The sequence below is a fragment of the Mastacembelus armatus genome, chromosome 2 (genome assembly GCF_900324485.2).
Source record: "Mastacembelus armatus chromosome 2, fMasArm1.2, whole genome shotgun sequence".
Lineage (NCBI taxonomy): Eukaryota > Metazoa > Chordata > Actinopteri > Synbranchiformes > Mastacembelidae > Mastacembelus > Mastacembelus armatus.
The window spans coordinates 8,132,254-8,150,640 of NC_046634.1; the positions used below are offsets into that span (position 1 = coordinate 8,132,254).

At 44.4% G+C, this 18,387-nt stretch overlaps 2 protein-coding genes across 2 annotated transcripts; both read right to left on the reverse strand.

The window, feature by feature from the left end:
• On the reverse strand, positions 1 to 5,726 carry LOC113127355 (SLAIN motif-containing protein 1-like). The gene is made up of 9 exons (XM_026301833.1): positions 5,279 to 5,726; positions 4,336 to 4,472; positions 2,113 to 2,277; positions 1,899 to 2,018; positions 1,496 to 1,645; positions 885 to 1,196; positions 648 to 788; positions 320 to 548; positions 1 to 248 (listed from the first exon to the last, which is right to left on the reverse strand). Exons 1-9 carry the CDS (start codon positions 5,590 to 5,592, stop codon positions 185 to 187), a joined length of 1,632 nt encoding a protein of 543 aa, XP_026157618.1. The 5' UTR covers positions 5,593 to 5,726; the 3' UTR covers positions 1 to 184.
• A 595-nt stretch (positions 5,727 to 6,321) lies between these two features.
• mrps9 (mitochondrial ribosomal protein S9) lies at positions 6,322 to 16,810 on the reverse strand. Its single transcript, XM_026302281.1, has 11 exons — positions 16,695 to 16,810; positions 16,199 to 16,381; positions 12,925 to 12,987; positions 12,218 to 12,248; positions 12,037 to 12,116; positions 8,972 to 9,057; positions 8,734 to 8,809; positions 8,478 to 8,646; positions 7,932 to 8,040; positions 7,078 to 7,247; positions 6,322 to 6,694 (listed from the first exon to the last, which is right to left on the reverse strand). Exons 1-11 carry the CDS (start codon positions 16,791 to 16,793, stop codon positions 6,603 to 6,605), a joined length of 1,158 nt encoding a protein of 385 aa, XP_026158066.1. The 5' UTR covers positions 16,794 to 16,810; the 3' UTR covers positions 6,322 to 6,602.
• Between the last annotated feature and the right edge of the window lie 1,577 nt (positions 16,811 to 18,387).

Below are 18,387 nucleotides of genomic sequence, written 5' to 3' on the forward strand. Positions count from 1 at the left end.
CTGAATTAATTAGCAGCATCATTGGCACTTGCCAGAGGAGAAACACCTGATTGATTTTTTAAAATAAATATGTAAATAACAGCATCATAAAAAGTGACAGTGGGTATTATGAGTGTGTGAATGCAAAATTAAGCTATGCATATTTCAGGTCATCAGAGGTCCAGTCACTGCACCGTGTCATCCATCAGTAGCAGCCATCTTGAAGAAGGGCACTAAGTGTGGACAAGCTCTTTGGAGGTGTCAGTAAACTGAAGAGAGACAAAAGGTTATATATTTATTGCTCCACCGCCACATCGTCATGTGTTTTACATGTGTTTACCTTCGTGGTGGTTGGGCCACTTTACTGCGGGGGGTGAAACTTGTGGTGCCCACAAAGGAGGCGGGGCGGGGCAGGCTGCTGCGAGGAGTGGAAGTTGATTGACACGTGCTGCTCAGAGACTGGAGGCTAGTGGAGGTCAACATGGAGGCTGAGCCTTTGATGGTGGGACTGACATAGGCGGTGGCCTTCAGCGGTGGCCGTGACGACAAGAACCGGCTGTGCAGCTGGCCTGGAGCCGGACAGCACAGACAGGACAGATTCTGTGTTACATTTCACACCAACAACATTTGGTCTGAAGTATTTCACATGAAACACATTTGTATCTTACTGGATTTTTCGTTAGATGAATCAAAACTGCTGTTGTTGCTGTTATGAAGCAAAGAAGGGCAAGTGCTAGAATTGGTCAGCAATGGCACACTAGGCATGCTGGGAGATCTGAGAAGGTTAGGGGTGCTTCTCCTCATCTTATCTAACAGAAACAATCACACAAAAATAAAACCAGCATTAACATCTATTGCCTTGTCAGTTATACACCACAAATTCTAATCCCATCGAACGTTCTCACCTGATCCTGGTCTGAAGCCCAGGTGCTCAGCTGCACAGAGGCTGCCGAGCGGCTGAGGCCGAAAGACCAACCCACCGGAAGGGTACAGAGGGGTGGAGAGGGAACTGGTGCTTCTTTGCCAGTCTTGGATGCTGGAGAAAGTGTGGGAATGTGGCAGGCGGGTGAGGCATGGCTGTGGTGGGGGCAGGAGGCCGTAGTCTTCGTCGTCCTCCTCGTCTTCCTCCTCCAGGCCGGTGCTGAGCTGGAAGCTGAAGCTCTGACTGCGGCGGTTGGCCAGGATGGACGACGTGCTGGCGTACGCCTGTCTTAGACCTGAGGAGCAACATATGAGGACCAGCATGCAAAACATAAAAAGCGCGCGCACACACACACACACACACGCACGGACACACATCACCTCATGGGGTTAATGAAGCTGAAGTAGCGATGGGCTCTGAGATCTGGTGCCATATGTTAAAATATTAGAAAGGACGGAACAGTAGAGACATGAAAGTACAAAATATTACATCCATTACCTCTGTTTTCTGAAATGATTATTTCTCACACATCAGCAGCACAAAGGCTCCCTGATGTGTTTGCCTGGTGTTTATCACCAACTGTCAATAACTTACTCTCCTCCTGCAGTCGTGCCATAACCTGGACATCAGTGAGATCCTGCAGTTTGTATCCCAGAGAGATCGAGCTGTCCTCCACCTCTGAAGCACCAAGGTTACTGTCCATGGAGGACTGGGGACTGAGGGCTGAGCAGCGAAGGCTGCGGCCTTCAATTTAAACAAAGATGTCGTTTTAAAACCTTTTGTCAGGTTTTGCTTCAACTTCCACAGGTGTAATAATCCATGAAGAGTATTTGTCATGTTTCCTGAACATTAACATTGTAAGTGACACCCAGACCTGGTATATATGTGTGAGATGAAAGTATTCTGTCTAAGGTAAATAAAACATATTATTTATACAAGATATTTTGATAAGCTAAGCAGATAAAGGCCAACAACAATGAAAAGCACCGCTCCTTACTGCGGTTGGCTGGATGAGGGAGGAACGTGGGACTCCTCTCAGCTACAGGGGACAGCTCCTTCCCTCCAGGACTCAGATTCTGATGGAGAACTGGGTGGAGAGGGGAGGGCAGAGCTGAAGCTGCAGGATAAAGGGTGGGGTAAAGATTTTCTCCACAGATCACTAATATCTGTACTGCTTAATTTATGAATCCAATATTTCAGAATGTCCGTACCTGCGTGGTTACCATGTCTTTCAGACGACCGGGAGATGGAGCAAGGTTTGGCTGATGGAGGCGTGCTGACGGGAGACACTCCGGTGACTTGAGCTGGAGTCGGAGTAGTAGGGCCTGGAGAGGAGAAAGAGGTGGGGCTGTGCAGGGAGCTACGCCACCTGGAGACTGAGTGAAGAAAATGTCTTGTTCTTTTCAGAAATCAATAAATCATCATGAAATACCTTGATTTTGAATATACAGTATTAAAACTACATTTACTATTACATTAAGAATAACAGCTTTGCTCAGTAATGTTGCCGTATATTTCTGCTAGTCAAACTATTCTACATGGTTCAAACTGTGATTTCTCTCTTTGCTGTTTATTACTGTGCTTGTCAGTCACACACAGGATTTTGTGCAGAGGACAATGGAGCAGTTGTTACCTCAATGTGTCTGTCACTAACTGCTCCACATGTGCTCAGTGGAGAACAAAGCTGTATTCAACACAACAGAGCCGCTCATACACTCCAGCTGCACCTAGTGCCGACTGCTACTGCACACACACAGACACACCTCAGTTTCTATTCACAGATAAAGAAACACAGCTTCGTTTGAAGCACCTGCGATTTGCACACCTATTTGCTGCACTGTGCTTTTTGGATCTACATCAATAGATGTAAGATGCAGAGGAGGGTTTCTCTCTGTCACCTGTCAATGCTAATATAAACCACTTAGCTACGAAGGAGGTGTATGCCTTTTATGTGCATGGTTTCCATGGAAACAGCTCTCCATTTCACTGCTCTGAACCGCGGGTGCACAGACAGATCAGGCCGAGCTGGTGGGAGGATTCCTCTGCAACTTTAAGCAATGCACAGGCTCCAGCAGAGCAGTTCACGTGTTCACCATCTCTGATGCAACAAACTGCAACCTCAGGAACCGAGATCCATCTGAGGTCAAGTGCTGTGACGGAGCACATTAAATCTCACCTGTACAAATACCTGTGGCCTACATTCTCAATTCACATGCAGCCATCATCACACACACACACACTTCAACCTAAGAAGAGATGACGCAAACGTCTCACTCACTCACATTCGGATCAATAACTATGATCTGCTTTTTCGAGTTGCCTGTCAAAAAAGCGAGACGTGACATTTCTTTTTAGGAAATTGTCTTTGATAATCAGTCAATGAACCCGTAAGACCTCATGTATTAACAGCTAAGTGCCTTCTTCAGTGATGCTTCATGTGATTAAGTGATGTCTGTAACCCTGGCAGACATATGCAGGTCAGGTGACTCAGACCTGATCTACTTAATGCTACGAGGCATGGACCGATTAAAGTCTGTGAGCTCTACTGTCCTGGTGATGCCTATTAGTCACAGTGAAGTGAGGAAGCTGATCCAACTTTATCCTGATTAGAGTGGGCACAAAGGAAAGGAAACTGGACAGAATCAGACTGTTAATCGACACGCACGTCACAGCACAGGGAGTATTTTATCATTTGGCTTTAGAAAGCAAAAACAAATATTTTTTTATAACTGCTATGTGTAACCTAGAACCAATATGACTGCTTCATTCAGAAGACAGTCAGTTCATTGAGCTCTGAAGTCTTAGTACATTTTCATGGCCAAGATCTGTGTTGTGTGAGACAGAGCCCATCAGAGCACATCAGGAAAATAGAAAGGAACCAGCCTGGACACTAAACTAATTTATAAACAATAAGCAGGATTCTAAATATGGTGGTTGATGAAATCCAAGTCTGACACTTAGACAAATGTATACTGCGAAAAACATCCATCTAAAATTAGTTACATCCAGACACGTCTCCAGTGTTTGCTACCAAATAAGAAACTCTCACACCCATCAAACATCCACACACACACACACACACACACACACACACAGAGCTACCTGACCTGACTGTACATTACTCTTCCCTAGGTTTGACCAAAAACACCACCAACATCACATGTATTTAGATTGTATATCACACAGTATTATACCCAACTCTGTAATCCACAAACCTGGTTTATATTCTCTATTATTTGTCCAATAGTCTGTTACGGTATATCTTACACTTTGACATTATCTTTTAAATTCTGAGGTGCGTGGGTGTTTCAATGAAGGGGGTGTTTCGATGGGTTTCGATATATATATATATATATGATGTATAATAGTCTGGAATTTGTCACTACTGTGGGAGTAGTGTGTTTTCCACACACAAACAATCGATCATCTCGTACCTTGCTCCAGCCGAAGGGAGAGCAACTGCCTGGCGGCCTCCACCTCTGATCTGGGAGAGTCCAGAACCTGCCGGGACCAGTGCAGAGGACTGGTGGACTTATTTGTGGACTCAGTGGGTTTTGATGACACATACAACCTACGAAGAGACACAGACAAAACATCAACACGTTTTGTAGAGAGAAAAAGATGCCATACCCATGTTCCTGTCAGGCTGTGCTAAGCTTCGCTACCACGTTGCTCTGCAGGCAACATGGAGGAAGCTGAATTATAGATTAAAGCCTTTACTGACCTGAAGGGGACAGGGGGGACAGGAACACACCTTGGCACATACATCTACATTATTTAGTGGAAACATACAAACTTATGATTCACTTCCTTCAGTACTTCAGGAAGTGAACGATTATCAGACCAAAATAAACACTGTCAAAACAGTAAGATGAAACAATCATCACAATCAGTAATTACTAATAAACACAGTTAGTTGCAGCCTATATATTATTCCTGATGACATCACATGGCCTCTAAAAGCTGCTATATTTTTAATTTATTTTAATTTTTACTTTAGCTCATACTGACTCAGGCAACATTCAAGTGTTTCCCCACAGGCTTTCAACAAATTTAGGCAAAGCTGTCACACTATTTCTTTTTAAGGGGAATGATTTCTGCCTGACACTGACGCTGTCAGGGCTTTGTGGTTCTATGTAAATGTAATGACAATAATCTGAACTGATCTCAGCACAGAAACATAAAAAAGCCATCTTCTTCTTCTTCTTGCATCCATGAAACAAGTGTCCTTTTCTCTCAGCTGCCTTATTACTGTAAGATCCACAGTCACAAGACTCAGATCCACAAACAATGAGAGAATCGGGTCCACATTACAACATAAGTATTCACAAAGACAGAAGAAATAATGGCTGAAATGTTCTAACACTAGACAGTTACCATGTTTCATCAGACTCATCTGAAGAGCACAGTGAATCCAAGTCCAGCAGCTCCAGTTCATCCAGAACCGACTGCTCGGGTCCGTCCTCCACCGCAGCAGCTGCTCCATCCCCGGCCGTGTGCGGATGGAAATAGTCGAAAGGCTCGTCCGGGAACGCGAACGACCCCAAGGACGACTGGCACAGCAGGGGGGACAGGGGGCCGCTCACCCGGGTCCGCAGCTGTTCATTCTGTCGCTCCAGTTTCCGGACCAGCTCCTGCAGCTTCTTCACCTCCAACTCGGCGTTGAGGCTGTTGCTGTCCACCTCCGTCATTATTGGGGGACACACACAAAAACTGACGTATCGGCTGCAAACCCCAGATCCAATTTAGACCAGAAATGTCGGAGCGGTGGAGTCGGCTGCTGCAGCGCTCCGGATCACCCTGGCGCCCTCGGTCTGGTCTCGGTCTACGCCTGTCTGGACGGTCACCTGACGGGAGAGTAGCTGCCTCCACTCCCCCCCATCGAAACACCCACGCACCTCAGCCTCCACCCTCACCCCACCCACAGCACCGATCACAGGAAGGTTCACCTGTAACATCCAGAACAAGAGCTGAGGAGCATTTTAGTGTCTTTCTTCCTTTCAGGAGACACCATTTACTTTTATCCACATCCTTTCAGCTGCGGCCCTAATTATTCCGAATGAAATAAATTATTCCGAATGACCATTAGAATTAGTGACCTACATTTATGAGCATTTGGCGCCATCGTGCGACTAAACGTGGTTACAGCACCAAACCAATCAGCAGGACTGGGTAAAAATTAAACGATTGATTGATCGGTTAATGGGCCAACAAAAAAAGACATTTCTGATCCTGATATAAAATAACTCAAGGTTAAAGGCCTGAAATGCTAAACTCAAATGACTCGTCAGTCCTTCCTTTGGTTTTAGTGTGATTACTTAAGACTCCAGGCTTTGTATGCCTGTTGGCATGTGGCCTAAATTACACCAAATAATTAACATTAGAAAATGTCATGTTTGTAAAATGAGTTAAAACAAATATTTCCATGTGAAAAACTTAATTTATTGACTCAAACATTCAGGTTTGTCATGTCCCTTGAAACACACACTGCCCTCTGGTGGCTCAGGGAGCACAATGCACCCTGTAGAGTCTGGCCTGCATATTTAAAACACAGGAAGCTGATTGTTGATCCAAGAGCTTCAACAAACGAAGTGAAATTGTCTTTGGGAAGAAAAGATAAAGACTCGGGTGAAATGGAGCAAACAGATTCCAGATGTCAGTCAGAATATTTAACATTTCAGTTCTAATAGGATCTGTCTTCTCAGCGTTTCTTCCAGGTGAACTTCCTGCGTGCTCCCTCCTGTCCTGGCTTCTTCCTCTCTCTCACCCTTGGGTCAGGGGTCAGCAGACCAGCTGGAAACAAGAAAAGTAGATGACACCGAGAACAAGTGAAGGCACCACTGCACGGCCGTTTTTTTCAATATTCACAGGTGAACTGCTTTTGAGATGAGTGACATTTTGATATTGGTTGTTTCCATGTTCTGTTCAGCTGCACCTCAGTGAGTCATTATTTACTCCTGTCATGGGGTAAGAGTTTTAAAAAGCCTTTTAGCATTTCATCTATACTTTCATCTACTGCCCTTTAAACCTCAGACCTGAGTCTGAAATATGTTTGACTTCAACACACTAAGAAACCTCTCACTCCTTCTGAGAAAGGAAAATGTTTGTCATCAGTCTCAAATATACAGAATTTGTTGTCTGCAAACAGACTAAAAAAAAAAAGGCAGAGGACCCACCTTGTCTCATGATCTCCATCTGTCCCTCAGACAGAAAGCTAAGCAGGGCACGAGAGATGGCGAGTCGCAGCGCCCCCGCCTGGCTGGACCTGCCGCCGCCGCTCACGCTGCACTCCAGGTCGAAGCGTCCCAGCATGCCCGTGAACTGAAACGGGAACATTAGCTGCTCTCTGAGAGGGGAAGGATAACAGGAAAGAAAAAATGACCAAGAGATGATAAAAAGGAGGTGAAAGAATGAGCTGTGGTTGAATAGGCAGAGCAGGAGTGTGTGCGCTTAACAGATAGCAGTATCAACACCGGCAGCTTAGGTAATTTAATGACTTCTCAGACAAGCACAGAGGATCTGAGCACTGTGAGATGCTTTCTTTTACAATCTCACCTCCACGTACTACAGAGTAACTTCTGACTCAGCAGGAAAAGGATAAGGCTGCGAGTGTGAAAGAGAAAGAGTCTATGTTCTGGATGGCGTCTCAGGCTGAATGGCCTATGGCTGCTGACAAAGTCAATTGTCACCTCTCTGCTCCAATTACAGCCTGTCCTCACACTGCGTGACAACACTGGCTCTGGACATTCATAAACACACACACCAGCCTCACTCACACACAGTCACTCAACTGTGTAATTAACTTACTACAAGGAGATAAATAAAAAACGAGGCGATGCTGTGAAGAGTGAAAAAGCTGCTTTTTAATTTTTTGAGGGTGAGGGGGAGTAAAACACATCATGTCTTGCATTTTAAAGAAAACAGTGACTATGAATGAAGCAGCACAGAGCCTGTGATGTGGAAAAGGTTGATTTGTTCAGAGTGGACGGACACACACACACACACACACACACACACACACCTCTCCTACCTGTCTTGCAGTACAGGAAAGTAGTGCAGGTAGTCTTGGCCATTGATGGTGATGCGTCCAGAGCCACAGTCTCGAAGAACCACAGAGGAGGTCGACGTCTTCCTGCGGCCTGACAGTGAACACACATGATGCTCAGCATTACCTGCTGTTACCTTCTACTCTCCTACTACTCACTACAGCTGGAAATGTGTAAAAACAAAAATGAGAGCCAAGTCATTTCAAACCTGAACTTCCAGAGGACATAGTTGTATTTTGTTCCAGTGTTTACTAGATTTGCCATTTTGTGTTTCCACCATGACGACTCAAAAACACTGCGGCTGCTCCACATTTCCAACTAAATCAAATTTACAGAGGGACAATTTATCTACAACCATCAGGACTGAGCTGAGCTAGTTCACCTACACTGTTTCAAATATCTTCCACACTTTTTTTAATGAGGTCATGTTTCATACACATGGACCTGCAGACATAGAACGATGTTTCAGCAGATACGCTAACTGCAGGACATTACAATGCACCAGTGAAAAAGTGCTGGTGTGTATGTACCATCTGAAGTGCTAAAGGCCACGCCCCGTTCATCCTTCTCCAGCGGCGCCACAGTTTGCTTCGTGGACTGAGACTCCAGCTGGCGGCGGAAACGCAGGACAAACTCCTCCTCTGTGGCGCAGTAGGGCAGGGACAGCAGGCGCTCCATCAGCTGGATGAAGTGATTGTACTAAAGAAAACAACAGAAGTCATATTTTTCAGGTTGTGTGAGGGCTGACAGTCAGGGCAGAGGATGGGAAGAACAGTCTGTTTTTACATCATGAGTCGAGATGGTCTCCACCAGCAGCAGCTCCAGCTCCTCCTTCGTGAGCCACCTGCTTGTGCCTAGAGAGCTGACAGAGACAGAGACCAATGCTTATAATTTTCCGACCAACATTTCAAGTGGTTCCAATTTCCATCTGACATGGTTTATTCAACTTTGATGAGTAAAATTTAATTTTGAAACTAAATGAAAATGTCCTGGACAGTGTCAAAACAAACGTTCTTCTACTTACGCCTGCGTGACATCCTGAGAGAAGAGTCCTTTGGCTCTCAGGCGATCTTGATGCTTCTCTATGTTCAGGATTTTGTCGTAAGTTTCCTAAAATACACAGAAAACAACAATTAGCCTCTGGAATATCTGCAACTTGCATTAATTGCTGTAAATGCTGCAAGTTTAATGGTGTGAAAATCAAATTGGACTCGACTCCAACTCTCTTTTTCCTCAAATGGTTTTGGGCATGGGGTGTTGTCATATTGAAACTACAACAACTTGATTTTTACCTTCTCTATCATTCCAGGCCCCTAAAGTTTACATACCAAAGTCCTACATTTCACTTTGAGCCACCAGAACGGGCCACAAATGCAGGACTTAGCCAGACTCACTATGGAAAGCCTGGACTTGATATACAAGTTAAACTGTTTACTGGAAAATAATTATGCAGAGCTCTGGATCTGGCTTATATGAATTTCCGATGCCTTGTAAGCCTCTGGCACATGACTGAATGTATCTGGCCTGAAGCGAAGCTAGAAGAAAAACCTTCTGGAGCAAAAACATGAGACGAAATAAATGACAGGACAGTTTCGGGCCTCTCTTGTCATTAGATCAGCCTCCAGTGGGAATAACCTGAGGGGAGCGTGTCACAGCGATGGGCACAGACAGACAGACGAAGAGTGGGGGAGAGGGTGGGCATGCTGGTCACGTCCCCGAGGCAGACACCCCCCCACCTCAGCCACCCAGTGCCTGGGTGAGAACTCATTTCCCTGTCAATTATTCACCAGATGTTTGTTTAATTCCTTCTTGATAGAGTCTGCCTAATCCGCTGCCACTCTGACCAGCGCAAGAAGGCAAACATCAAGCAAAAACCAATTTTCTTTGCAAAAAAAAAAAAAAAAAATACAAAAAAAAAAAAAAATACAAAAATGCTAATAGAAAATCAAAAAAAGAGAAGGCAGGAAGAGTTGGGGGGTTAGGTGGGCTGAATAAGGGGCTTGTGTTACACGTTTGCAAACACTGGGCCCCACAATAGCAAGGAATAATTCACATAGATCAGCTGGATGAAAGGAGAAGAGAGGCTGTTACAGAGACAGATAGATCCACTCTTTCTTTTCAGTAAGTGCTCTTTATATGAACAACCGCACCTCTTCAGCTTTAAAGCTCTGGCTACGAAGGCAGAAGAAACACAGGGTTGTATTTAAATTCAACTAATTAAACAGAAACGTAATGATAACAGATGAAAGTCCAAAGCCAAAGGGTTCCAGCAGAACCTCTTTTCAGGATTAAGTGTATTTCACGCAGGTTTCACTGACATTAGACTGAAGACGGAAAATCTGTTGGTGTGTTTTCAGGTTCCCCAGGGCTGTGGACATAAAGGGCTCAGTGGAGCAGTGAGCGGGTTAATGTAGCACGCTGGCTGAACCCGACGACAGCCAGAAGAGAGCAGTAGACCAGCAAGCCTGCTTTACACGCCACTGCCCCCTCCTGGCAACACTCCTGAGGTGTGTGTGTGTGTGTGTGTGTGTGTGAGAGACGGTTGGTGATGACAGGCAAAAAATGAATAAATAAATAAAATCTTTGGTTGGATTCAAAATGGGAAAGAATCACGGGAGGAAACGTGGAAGAGAGGGAACAATGAGCAAGCAGCAGAGGAAAAGTGAATGTAAAGCAGAGTGAGCGAGACAGGCCCTCAGACACTTCTAACATACCTATTTAAACCAGCAGCAGGGGGTGCAGATTGTGGCTGCGGGGCACAATGGTGTGTATGTGAGCTTGGACCAATATTCACAGATCATACCTCTCACTGTTTTAGAAACAGACACGTGTCTTATCAGTGAAATGTCTTTGAACAAGGTCAGCAGCAGTGAGGAAGGAAACAAATATGAAAACAAAAGATGGAGGAAGAGGAGAAAGGAGGAGGAAGGCATGTGCACAGAACTGAGGAGCGGTGTGAACGGGGTAGCAGCTCCCCAGGCCTCCCCAGGGGGCCCAGCTCCCCCTCGCTCCCCTCACCAAACTACTCCGCCCCTCCACGCTTCCCTCCAAATCCCTGTGGAGTTGCTGCTCCTTGTGGCGGGACAAAGCCTGACAAACCAGACGTGCCACACCTCCAACACGAATTCAAACGTGGACACAAAAGCACGCACTTTTTATTTTTCTCTCCACCTCTAACTCCACAGAGGCAGAAAGATGTTCCTGCTTTTTTTGAGTTAGTTTCTCACTCTCCTCATGTATCGTACATAATCATTTACATGATACTGTAGATTTTTGGTGCCCCCTGTTGGCCCAATGAATTACTTTCTTGCAACTTGTTTGGACATTGTTTAAACATTTTTAAATTCCTTCTTGTTTTATTTCAAATGCAACAAGGAAACAGATGGTGCAGTAAGGGGGGGGGTATGAAAGAAAAGAAAACTACACACATTTTAATTTCCATTTGGAAAGCTGATTTTATCCTACAGTGTGGTTCTGTAAAACAGTCATAAGTGAAAGAACAGGGATACAGTCATGTCCATTTCAAACACCTCAACCAGTAAAATCCTCCAGTACAAGACTTTTTGTTTTCCATTTTAAAGCTGAAACAAACATCTGACAGGCCTCTAGTGAACGAACAAAAAAACACATCCTTCTCTATAGCTCTACCTGACCTCATACATAACTAATAACTACAATATGCACTGATACAATAAGTGTGTGATGATCTGAAACTGCTCAATAAAGTGATTTTATATTCAAATCAAACAGGAAATCAAACAGCACAGGTGGACACAGGTGCTCCTCAGTGATCCACCCCGACTACATCTGACCCATCTCTGCTGCTCGTCTGACTCCTCCTCCCTTTGTCTCACCTCCTTCTAATCTCCCACCTCTCTTTCACCTCAGCTCTGTGGAAAAAAGCATCTGATGTTGTCTCTCCTCAGGGACAACTCCCTCTCTCTAGATAGGATATGACCCGAGGGTGCAGGAAGCAGAGAGGGGGGAGGGAAGGAAGAACTAGGGATTTGATCTGGATGAAGATTTACCTCCACCTCACATAGAAACCTGACAGTACTGCTAAGTGCTACACCTGCCTGCAGTACTCACATGCATCAGGGAGTAGTAGGACTGTTTGCCCGTGTAGAACAGAAAGTGGAAAGGCCGTCTGTCTTCTCCCCACTGAACAGCTTTATAGAGACAACAGAGGATCAGTTAGAAAGCCTCCACACTAACTGTGCTGCAAACATTTCCAGTTAAAGAACCTTGAGAAGGTGCACAGACTACATACCTCTCTGCTTTGGAAAGATCTCGTCTGGATGCTGGAAATGAAAACAAGAAAATGTTTACAGCAATTTGGTGAGTTATCAGAAGAAAATTAGTTAATAGTAAATATATAGTGAATATAGCTCAGATATTAGTGCATAGTAAATATGTCTACTTTCAGTTTGTTAGCGTAAATCTACGCTTCGATAATCACATTTGTGAGTCATTCAACCCAACAGTGATTGTAGTGTTTAGTATGAGAGCTCAGTTTTCACTTAAAAGAAAACTGCAAAAAAGTGAGAAAAGACAAAAAACAAACACTCATTTTTTTTTTCTTCCTTGTGACTGCTCTGACTTTATGCTGGGACTACGATGTAGTCGATGTACAAAGAGTAGTGATCATCATAAGGACAAGCAGCCAGGAAGAGTTCCTGTAACACAGCTCTACATAGCTCACATACATCTCAATGACTTTAAACAGGATTTAAGCAGGAACAACACATCACACTGATGATGTTACTTCCACTATAATGACAGTTGAGATGAGACTTAATGTTTTTCACAAAAACCAGAAAACGGCAAAATGCTCAGTGATCATTTCTTGTCTGGTTGCAATATGGAACAACACATGATGGGAAAAGTCACGCACTAAAAGTTAAGTCACTTTTCTGTGAACTCGCACCCTAAAAAAAACTACGTTTGCAACGTTTTAGCGAACCCTCACAGTCTTACCTTCATTAGGGGCCGTGCTTTCTTCTCAAACAGGCCGGAGGGGAACAGATAGGAGATACTTCTCTGTGGGGAGACACAGGAAATAAATTAACAAGCAAAAGTAAAAGAGATGGCAGTTTGAGACAGTTTGGCAGATTATGACAATGCTGACATGTCCAAGCAGCAGAGGTCACACCCATGGACGACAGCGAAAGTGACAGAAGAAGAGGCACAAGCTGCTGACGGGTTCAAGGAAAGGCGAGTGTGTTTGTTAGAGCTGGAAAGTGTTAGAGGAGAAAACAAGCAGAAAAAGGCACAAGTTTTTGGCTTTGTTGACAGTGAGCAGAGGACACTGTGGACATCCAACAGTTCACTCCAAGTTCATCCTCTTCAGTCTGTGTGAGGGGGGGGGTCATGTTATTAGCTACAGATGGCACTGTAAATGTGTGTGAGAGAAGAGAGGGAGACAGGAAGTGTGTTGGCCCCCGCCACACTCATCAGGACAGTCTGTTCATCTCCCTCGTCCTCCATCCCGCCATCTCTCCACTCCTCCTCCTCGTTTCGTTTCTTCCTCCTGTCTGTCGGTTCAATTAGTGAGGAAGCAGGTGCCGCACTGAGAGAGCAGGTTGCTGCCTTTAAGGTTGTCAAAACGACGGAAAGCAGGAAGAAAAGGGCTGGTCGAGGGAAGTGTGTGTGTGTGTGTGTGAGAGAGAGGGAAGGTGTGAGAGACAGGAAGAAGACGACAAGGAGGAGAAGTTAAAGGGTAAAAAGAAAAGAGAAAAAGGGAAAGACAGGCAGAGAGGAGCAGGGAACAGATGAAGACACACCTGCTCATCCCCTGAGCCTCGGCACAATATGGCAGAGATCCCCAAGGGCCAAAGATGGAGTCTCACAGGCAGAAACAGGAAGAGCACCAGTCTAACCATCACCAGACAACTGAGCAGTGCCACACTGCAGGAAAGTGTCAAATCCTACTCATTTCAGCGACACGGTGGAATCAATCATGTTAAATATTTTGCACGTCTGATGATCAGATTGAAGCTGTCGTCTTTTATCACCTGTGCTGTGTTTCTGAAACCTGGCAAATGGCCCTTTGCTCTCACATCCTCTGACTGAAGGGTGGGACACAAAACTTCAACGGGCAGCAGACTACCTGCTCAGACTACCTGCTCACGACTGCATGCCCCGCTCAGACAACATGCCCCGCTCAGACCACATGCCCCGCTCAGACCACATGCCCCGCTCAGACCACATGCCCCGCTCAGACCACATGCCCCGCTCAGACCACATGCCCCGCTCAGACCACATGCCCCGCTCAGACCACATGCCCCGCTCAGACCACATGCCCCGCTCAGACAACATGCCCCGCTCAGACAACATGCCCCGCTCAGACAACATGCCCCGCTCAGACCACGTGCCCTGCTCAGACAGTATTTTCTGATTTTTGGTTTCATATGACAAAGTCAAACAGAAGTTATGTGAACATATTTTCACAATTTGCAAAGAAACATTAAGTGATCAGCCAAAAATGCTCTCAAAAACTAAGTGCTTATCAAAAACAATTGGCACTAAGCAATCAGTATTCTCAGGTTGGCATCTTGGACCATCTTGTTTATTCTGCCTGAAACCCAAACACATTTGATTTACAACTGCAGAGAGAAAATCTAGAAGCCCAGAGAATCTTAAACGTCAATTAAGAAAATAAATGATTAATCAATCTTTAAAACTGTTGTGGATTTGTTTTGATTTAACACAAATCTGAAAAAGAAGCTAAACTAATATCTGTCCTCTTTGGAATGAGCAGACTGCAGCAGTAAGTCCCACAGAACCACAAAAAAGCTTAATAGGTTTTGAGAGTCTGGTTATTGTGTGGGTCTGTGGCAGACACTCAGTGTTCAATTCTCCCCCTGACTGTAAACATCTTTTTAGTTTTTCTGGGTCTTTATCACCGTCACACCTGAAGAGTCTGGACTTCAACCCAGAGAGGAGGGATTTATCAGGCGACCCGCTTCGCACATCTCCAGTCCTCCTACATTTTCCCCTGTCCCTCCAAATATTTAAGTTCGGGCTGCTGGCCGTCGCTTTGGCTTTCACAGCCTGGCACCAACAGCTCTCTTCATTATTTGTGAGGGACACTGGGGACTGGGCAAGGGGAGAGTGGGAAATCAAGCTAAACGGTTGGAGCAGTAGGGGCTAATATATTGCCAAAACCCAGAACAGGCATGCGGGTGTGTGTTTGAGGGCGTTGCTAACATCCCTGACACAGTGGATTAGCCAGGTATAGCCATCCTCTGATGCTAATGATGATGATGATGTGAAGAGAGCTTAAAAAAAATAGCTCCAGCCTGAAAATGAAATCTAATCAATGTATTAAATGTGATTTGAGATTCTGTTTCATGAGAGGACACATTTGGACAAATCTGTGGGCCACCTCACTGCCAACCAGAAAATCTGTACAAACAGTTTTTACCCGTTTCGCTGACACCAACTGTGAAACTAATTTCTGCCTGTCAACAACTATTCAGGAGTTCTTCTTACATACAATAAGACCAGGAGCTGCTGTGCAGTTTCACAGTTGGCCTGTGTCAGACTTTGGCAAGTCTTTAATAACTGCTGCTCAACAATACTGACTATGTACTGGGTTACTGTAAACAAACCTCCCTGCAAAGACAAAAACCCTCTGACTTCCTCAGCCACATCAGTCTCTACTGAAAACATCTAAATATCAATTTTCATCTTTAAAAATGGTGCATCAATAATGAAATAATCCACAGCTGGTGCTTTACATGTGTATTTACATGAGAGTCAAACTAAAGTGCAGTGTCTGTGTGTGTGTGTGTTTTCACAGTAGTGAAAGAATGTGGTTCCCTGTGAGTCGTTTGCTGCCTAAAACATTTTTAATCCAGAGCTCCTGGATACGTTTACACACATACTAAATGTAGCCTGGCCACATCTGGATTTTTGACGCCAATGTTGGTGACTTTTAAAAATCCGACGACATGTTCACACTCATATAGGCAATAAACTAATACACATCAACAGCAGAGCAGAACAGCAGAAATGGAGGCTGAATTACGTTGGTCTAGACCTTTTTAACATCACTGACCCAAGACTGATTCAAACATCAACATTTTAAAACCGGAGCTAAACAGCCTCGCTTCAGGCTCCAGGGGATAAAAAATGTTCCTAATTCAAGACTGAACCACAACTAGTGCAGCAAAAGAGATTTCCACAAGCCAGAGTCAACACAGGTAGAAGAGTACTTCCAGGTCAGACCCAGTCTACTCGGACTTACATCCACGTCCTCCTGTGTGAAGTTCTCTGGGTCTTCTCCCATCATGTTGGCCAGGTGCCTTTTCCCGATGTTAAACTCCTCCACCTGTTTTTCAATGAACTCCACTGTGAACTTCTCTGGCCCTGCAGCCGCCAGGTTCTTCTTGTGGAGGGCAGAGCTCCCACATATGTGCCTGCCCAGGACCTGCAGGGAAAGACATGGTAGAGATCTGTAGCCAACTTAGGCCAACGAGCCAAAGACATGGAGCGAGACCACAATACAGCCGAACTGTTTTAAAGACTGCATAATTAAACCTGAGCTAGAAAAATGTCTACAACTCCACGATATAACTGCATGCGACGTCTGCTGACTCTCAATTCATCGATCAGCCAGGCAGGTTTCGGTTCACAGAAGAGGATGCTAACGCTACGACTCAAGGACGTCGGTGTTTGTGCATTATAGTTAATTTCTCTCGGCTCACATGAGCATGAAGCCAAACAACCAAACTCCACTTTACCATGCGGCACAACTGCGACGTGACTGTGGTTAGACTCGAGCTGCAATTCCCACATTTCCCGAGAACCGAACCCACGGTTCGCACACAGGGCGCCGCCATCTCTGCTGACAAGCAGTGACGTCACCGACGGAAGCTGTCACATCTAAGACACGTGACTTATAAACAAAATACAGTAATTAAAAACAAATATATATATATAAATAAAAAATGTGTGTATATACATATATATATATATATATATATGTATATACACATCTTATTGAAACAGACGTCAGTATCAGTAAGATGCTGTAAATTGGGTGACTGCATGTGTTACTGTTACAGGCTTTTAAATGTTTAAAACACTTTCATGGCACAAGTGTGCGTATTTATTTGTTTGTGTTGATATTAAAGGTAAATCAGAGATTCCATCTAAATCTTCCTCTATCATCTGTACATACCTATGCAACCATGTACGGCTCTATACTGTAAAGATCATAAAGAGCATGTGTAAGAATTGTGTTTCTTGGAAACACAGACGCAGCAGATTTTTGGGGCATTTACACTCACAGACGACTACAGCGTAGTGTTGCAGGTGAAAGGTGAAAGTAAGAAAGAATTTATTTTTTAAAAAGGAATAAAATTAAATGCATAATACGACACACATGACAACAGACCACAAAGTTGCACAAGCTGCCTGAAATGACAAATGAGGCAAATAAAAAATGTGTATCACACATTTTAAAACAATCGAATACAGTGACTTACACAGGCTGCTAAATGTATCACAGATTTTTTTCTAATCGCTTAGACATCAGGCCACATCACAAATGCCACAGCTCATTGAAAACTTGTGTTGTTTGGGCAATGATGGAAACCCAAAACATGCAGGCCACATGGTGCAGCTAACAGCAAAATCTGAGGCAGACTAAAAATATTCCCTGTGTTCTTTAAATTAATACCAGCCACTGACCAAATGCTGAAAAGCAAAACTTCAAAATCTTGTTTGTCTAAAGGTTAAAAATAACACTTGTCGACTTTATCATCCCGACAAGTGTATGTTGACTGTTTAATTGATACTGCATTATCCAGACAGCACTGACTTCAGTGAGTTTATTCAAAGCTCTGTGATAATTTGGCTTTCTTCATTTGTACGTCATTGGCCTTTTTTCCAGTTGTTTCAGGCTTTGACACCACATGATCACTGTGTCTGGCGCCAGTTGTTTAGTATGCAGGCAATTCCTATCAACACATACAACTATCCAAAACCACTTCGACCTCAGGGACCGAATAACATTGCACTCAGGAGACTCTGACGCCCTGTCCAGTTTAATACAAACTGCATGTGAGCACCATCTGTCTTCCATGTAAAATCTCTGACAAAAGAAGGGCTACTGTAACAGTCACGCCACAGGATTTAAAGCAGCGGATCCACAGGAGTTATCAATAACAGCATCAGTGACCCTCTGCAAAAACATGTTGACAGAATTATACATTAGACAGATTGTTTTGTATAAGTGGTGTATGTGCTGGGCAGTGCAGCCATCCATTAACACAACATTTTGTAGACCAGTGTAACAATAATCGTCCTCCCTCCAAAGAGAGATGACAAAGTATATCACACAACAACATAGTAAGTGCAAACACAGGTTTGCCACATTGCTGCTGCTGATGAGCAGCGGTCAGGTGCCTTGTTCAACAGGCATGTGCACAT